Source organism: Apis dorsata, unplaced genomic scaffold (assembly GCF_000469605.1).
Source record: "Apis dorsata unplaced genomic scaffold, Apis dorsata 1.3 scaffold_170, whole genome shotgun sequence".
Classification (NCBI taxonomy): domain Eukaryota; kingdom Metazoa; phylum Arthropoda; class Insecta; order Hymenoptera; family Apidae; genus Apis; species Apis dorsata.
In genome coordinates this window covers 478,632-484,823 of record NW_006263458.1, presented here as the reverse complement: position 1 = coordinate 484,823, position 6,192 = coordinate 478,632, and the positions used below count along the sequence as shown (strand labels likewise).

The following is a 6,192-nucleotide window of genomic DNA, read 5'->3' as shown; positions in this document are numbered from 1 at the left end:
TTTTTTAAATAAAATCATATATTTTTTAATATATAAATAATTATAGCATATTATTCTTTATAAGAAAATAGTTTTATAAATATGTAATTATTACTAAAAACTAATAATTTTTTGACATACTTAAATATTTTTTTATAAAAAATAATAGAAAGATATATCACATTCATGAATTAAAAAACATGTTTTTATTTAAAAAACAATTTTTATTTTTATAAATTCTTTATACATCCATTTATGAAGAAATTATATCAGAATATATTTTTTTTGAAACTATTCAACTTTTATTTAAAACATTTTTTAATATTATAAAAAACTAATGAGATATTTCATATCATAGTCTTTATATATTTCTAAATTTCTAATATAAAAAAAATTATTTATAAAAAAAAATAATATTTTTTATTAAGTAAAAAATAAATATTACGAAAGTTAAGGCTAAAATACTTATAGAATTAAAAAAATTATAAAAAAATGAATTATAAAAATTCAAAATTTAAAAAATAACAGTCGTAATAAAATATATCAGAGTGTTGCAAATGAATTACAAAAAATAGTAAGAAAAAGAATAAAAATTGATCATCAATATTATTTCTTTGATGCCAAAAACATTTGTTTTTAAGAATTATTTTTTAAACAGGTTGATCTTTAATTCTTACTCTATCTTATCATATCTTTAAGATATTTTTGATGTGCAAGAGATAGCACTGATAGTCAATTCATTTTTTTTATTTATATTATGGTTTATCTGCAGCACTTTAGAGATGGCGCTGATTTCCAAATTTTTATCCTATTTCTGTTCTTTCATTTGATTTTCTTACTTCTCTTTTCTCACATCCGAATATCTAAACAAAGTACTTGTTAAAATTTATATACTTAAGAGACGTTTTGATATCTGATTAATTTTATTGTCTTCTTTACTTAACTTATTTATAAATTTTTGAATCGTTAAAAATCTTTAATTCACTATTAAATATTTTTAATAAATATGTATTATTAAAACATTACTTCCTGTGATAACGTATTTTATTATTTATTTGTAAAAAATTTATATATTTAATACAATATGACAAGTTCAAAGGTATGTCTTCATAAAATTTATAATAATTAATTTATTTTTAATATACAATTTAAATAGATAAAAATATATAAATAAATTAATTTTCTTAAATTTATCTATGTTATATGTCATCAATATAATAATTTATATATTTTTGTTTATTTTGCAGAAAAATAATAGTTGGTTATTGCCATCATTTGATTGTGAATCTATTAAAAAAACACCAACTAAATGTATCATTTCAGAAGAATTAGAAACTAATGTTTCTCAAGTACCAAGTGATTATAATATAATTCTGAAAAAAAAAAATACTAAAAATTTGTCTGCATTGTTAGAAGCTTGTGAACCACAACGTTCTACTGAATTAGTAGTTAGTAGACAAAAGAGACAAGAAATTTTAGATTGGTTACAATATAAAGTAAAAAAGGGCAAACCAGCTATTTTAGTTTTATCTGGTCCATCTGGTTGTGGGAAAACAGCAGCAATAAGGGTTCTTGCAAAAGAAAATGATTTTAATCTAACAGAATGGATTACTCCTATTGATCAAATTATGGATGAAAATAGTAATTTCTTTTTTTTAAATTGAATTTAGCAAATTGAATATGTTTGTAGATTAATAATATTCAATTGTAAAATAATGAAGTAACTATTAACTGATATTCAGATAGAATAATGAAACAAGGAGACAAATTTGAAGAGTTTTTAATTAGAGCTACTCGATATAATTCAATTCTGAATAATTGTTCTAGTCGTTTACTTCTTGTAAAAGATTTTCCAAATGTTTTTTATGATGATAAAGAAAGTTTTTTTTCTCTTTTAGGGTAAGAAAAATTTTTTTTTACTTTTCTGATAATCTTTATTAAAATTATTATAAATATGTATATATATATATATATATACATATATATATATATATGTATGTATTAATTTTTAGAAGATATTTTGAGATTGGAAAAGAACCTATTGTTTTTGTATGCACAGAAGCAGGAAATTCAAAATTGTTGCAAATATTATTTTCTACCAATATAAGGGAAAAATTTGGTATTGATATGATTAAGTAAGTTATAAGATCTAATTATATATGCATAATTTTTTGTTTTTTATTAAATATTTAACATAGAAATATCATTTATTTTAGTATAAATTCTGTTACACAAGCTGCAATGAAAAATGCATTAAAAAGAACAGCTAATATTTTAAATTCAATTGCTGGACATATGTTACATGTCTCACAACATAAAGTTGATGAAATATTATCAAATAATGTAGGAGATATTAGAAATGCATTATTAAATCTCATTTTTATTTCATTAAAAGGTACACATAATAAATTAGAATAATGTATTTAATTGTCAAATGATGCTTTATTATTTTTCATTAGTACCTGAAGAACAAGAAAATAAGTGTAATATACGAGAAGAAACTTTAGGACTTCTCCATGGTGTTGGACGAGTAATTAATCCAAAAAGTATGTAAAAATATATATTTTTTATTTATTCAAAAATTAATTTTACATGAATTTTATAGGAATTCAAACTGAAAACAATTGGAAATTTGTACATGATCCGGATGAAATAATAGCTTTCTTTCAATCACAAGCAACAGTATTTTTAAATTTTTTACAAGAAAATTATTTAAATACTATGGGAGACATAGAGAAAGTGAATATTTGCACAAATATTTTAAGTTTAGCAAATATTTTAAATTCTGAATGGCGAGTATGTTTATTTTGATTATATATTAAATTACTTATATATTATATACATAATATGTATATAATATTTATATATCAAATTTTATATATTTTGTTTTATATATAATTAATTAATTTATTATTATTGTAAAAATATTTTTATAAAAATATCAAATTATAAATATTTAAATTTTAAAGATATTGAAATTTTCAGGATTCTAATTTAACTAAAATTGCTTTATCTTTTTGCGTCCGAGGCATAATGGTAACCAATGAAAAGCCAATTTCTGGTTGGAATCCTGTACGAAAACCACCAAATGATCAAATTAATGTGTTAGTACATAAATAAAATATCGCAATAATAATTGTAATCATAATATAATAATATAATATTATTTATACAGACAAAGATGTGTAGCAGCTGCCGAAATTCGATGGTATGAATCTATAATCAATAAAAAATCGAAAAGTACAATGGAACTTCTTGTTACTCCTCCCGACATCGAGGAAATTATTATTGAATAATATTTATGGAATTTAAGAAGATAATAAAAAATTTTTTTTGTATATATTTACTTATTCTTTATTTTTTATTAGAATTATTAAATGTAAAATATAATATCAGTAAAAAGTAGAATAACATAAATTCGATTAGAATTTTTTACAATTTTTGAAATGTTTGTATATATTGTTCAATAACATTATTATTATCTTAATATCATCATATACATATATATATACATGTATGCATAACAATCGTTAATAACGCAAAAAGAACGAATATTATTATGAATTACATTAATATACTAAAGAAAATTTTATATAATTTATATGTCTTAAACCAAATGTTTTATTACAAATAATATTTCTTTTATAATAACATTCTTGGCAGTTAGACAAGAAAATAATTTAATATTATATTTTTATGCAAAAGATTGTTCGTTACAGCGAGTATTTCATTTAAAAAAAACTTTACAATTTAACTTTTCATAAATAATTATTAAATGATTATATTTAGCTAACATTATATTTGTACATCGATACAAAGTTTGTACATTTTATATGCCATAAAGAATTATTTATAAAATTTCTTTTCGGCTAGAATAGTTATAGAAAAAAATGCAATAATAAGCAGTCTTATGCTTCAAATACCTTATAATAGCATTTGTTTTAAATTTAATTATTTAACTAATATATTTTACATGCAGTCTCATCTTTTGATATAAAATAATATAAAAAAATGCATACTAGTTTGAGAAATTCTGTAATAAATATTTAACTCTTATATATATGTCCAGCCAATTATTTTAACATTCGATATGTTAAATATTAAATATCATATCAAAGATAACAAGTTTGTTAAGAGTTAATTATTTATGAAAGTATTAATATGCTATTTTAAAAATTAATATCAATTATATTAGAAAATGTATGCAAAATATATGATAGACTTTTTTCATGAAAAAATGTAATATTTCTAATTTAGTTTATCAATATAAATAAAAATAATTAATAAATGTTATTTTAAAACGAGACCATATAATATTTATATAACTTAATTTCCTAATAAATAATATAATTTTTGCATGGAAACTATGCATTTAAAAGATTTACTTCTTCAATTGTAGAGATAAGATTGTCAAGACCAAATAAAAAACCTTCTTCGTGATTCCCTTGTTCCCATGGTTTTCTATGTGTCAGCCGATGTCCATTCGGTAATTCTCGTGTTTTAGCGAAATCGATCAACCAAACGCCAACTTTATCATTATCGTAAATCATAAAAATACTACTACCAATTACCTGAAAAATAAATAACATTATATATTATATTTTTTCAATTATATTTGCTTTCTTTTATAAATGAGATTTATATCCTTTTTAAATATTTTTTATATTTTTTATTAATATAAAATTCTTTTGAGCAATTGCTTTTAAACGATATTATTAAACGATATTGCTTAAATGAAAAGTATATACCTCGTGAGTTTTGAAATATTCAGATATTTCAATCTTTGAACGTAGATTCTTCAGGCGTGCAAGTAATTTTTCACGCGTGATCTTACACGTTCCAAGAAATAGCTTCATAGTGTCGAGCACTTCTTGATGTGACTTTACTTTTTTTAGATCAGTGATGGGTGGGCCACCAGGTAATTTCATAGCTTCGATTCTAAATCCGTGGCTACAGGTTGAGCTCTGTTGCTCACGGAACTGCATGTATCGCAATTTAGTCACGGCACGTTGCTCATGTTCCTGCATGGTCGGCGCATTCGGATCAACAGCGATCATCTTCTGATATAGATCCGGTCTAGCTGTTGTCTTCGACACTTCGGATTCCAGAAATGTTCTCGTACCCATTTTAATGTCCATTACATGCGGATCATTGAAACCGAACAATAAATCCTGTAGCTCGATGAAAGTATCACCTTTATATTCCACTTCTCTATAGTATCTAAATATAAAAATAAAACAATTTCAAATTGAAAAGATAAATATTCTTCGAAATTTTTTAAAATTAAAAAAATATTTAAAATTAAAAATGTTTAAATAATTACGAAATATTAAAAATATTTATTTAAAAATAAATTATTTATTTACCTTGGTATACAATCTCGCAATTCTTTATCTTTACTAAGAGCTTCGTAAACCATTCTTTCCGTATTTTCTACTCCTCCTGTTTTTCTTTTCCAAACTGTTCCAGGTCCAGCGGGAGCAAAGCCATCCGGATGCCCAGATAATTGAAACCAGGATTTTAATCTATTTTTTAATAATACGTCACTGGCAGGTGCTGTTAAATCCAAAGCATTCTGCAAGAAAAAGAAATAGGAAATAAATTTTGATTTCTTCATTTCATATATAATTATGAATTTCAAAATAATCAAAATTGAAATTAATTAAAGTTGAAGATATCAAAATCACATATTTAAAAAATAAAAATAGAAATGTTTGAATTACAATTATAAAAATTAATAAAATCTATAAATATATATTTTATCTTTTTAATATTTTCTTTTTTTCTTTTCAAATATACAATGTCCAAAAATTCGAGTTTAATTCTATTTTTATAAATTAAAAAATTTTATGATTTCATTTTCATTATTATTCACATAAACTATACAATTAATTATCTATTAAAATCGATAATTCGATATCATTCATTTTTAATATTTATTATAAAAATTATAATTTAAAATATATTTATAATCATATAATTTAAATTTTTATTCAAACTTTATAAAAAATTTATAAAATAAAACTTTTTATATTAATAATAAATAATAACATTTCAGAAATCAAGAGAAGAAAAGATCTATACCAATGCTAAAAATTTCAACGATAGATCCTCTTCTGGCATAGTGGTATCAGAAAGGACCAGTGGGAATTGTTCCATTTTTTGTATCGTGGCTGGGTCATTAGATAATTTGGTAAGGGCCCCGGTAGAGCT

At 21.9% G+C, this 6,192-nt stretch overlaps 2 protein-coding genes across 3 annotated transcripts in view; one reads left to right on the top strand and one right to left on the bottom strand.

The window, feature by feature from the left end:
* The first annotated feature begins 823 nt into the window (after positions 1–823).
* Positions 824–3,396, top strand: LOC102675094 (cell cycle checkpoint protein RAD17). 2 transcript variants are annotated; one of them, XR_004150254.1, is made up of 9 exons: positions 824–1,078; positions 1,227–1,620; positions 1,722–1,878; positions 1,992–2,114; positions 2,196–2,374; positions 2,439–2,525; positions 2,585–2,771; positions 2,965–3,083; positions 3,155–3,219. XR_004150254.1 is itself a non-coding variant. In XM_006614161.2 (9 exons), exons 1-9 carry the CDS (start codon positions 1,064–1,066, stop codon positions 3,273–3,275), a joined length of 1,386 nt encoding a protein of 461 aa, XP_006614224.1. In that variant the 5' UTR covers positions 824–1,063; the 3' UTR covers positions 3,276–3,396. The 2 variants fall into 2 exon arrangements, 1 of the variants encoding a protein (XP_006614224.1); XM_006614161.2 differs by having other exon boundaries at positions 2,585–2,775; positions 3,155–3,396.
* Positions 3,397–4,162: 766 nt separating this feature from the next.
* LOC102674874 (inositol-trisphosphate 3-kinase homolog) overlaps positions 4,163–6,192 on the bottom strand; it is a 15,059-nt gene continuing 13,029 nt past the window's right edge. Inside the window, exons 3-6 of the mRNA XM_031509728.1 lie at positions 6,064–6,192; positions 5,346–5,554; positions 4,728–5,199; positions 4,163–4,550 (exon numbers count right to left, since the gene is read on the bottom strand). The exon at positions 6,064–6,192 is cut by the window's right edge and continues 7 nt beyond it. Coding sequence (XP_031365588.1) covers positions 4,344–4,550; positions 4,728–5,199; positions 5,346–5,554; positions 6,064–6,192 — 1,017 coding nt within the window. The 3' untranslated portion in view covers positions 4,163–4,343. The remainder of the gene's footprint in view (positions 4,551–4,727; positions 5,200–5,345; positions 5,555–6,063) is intronic.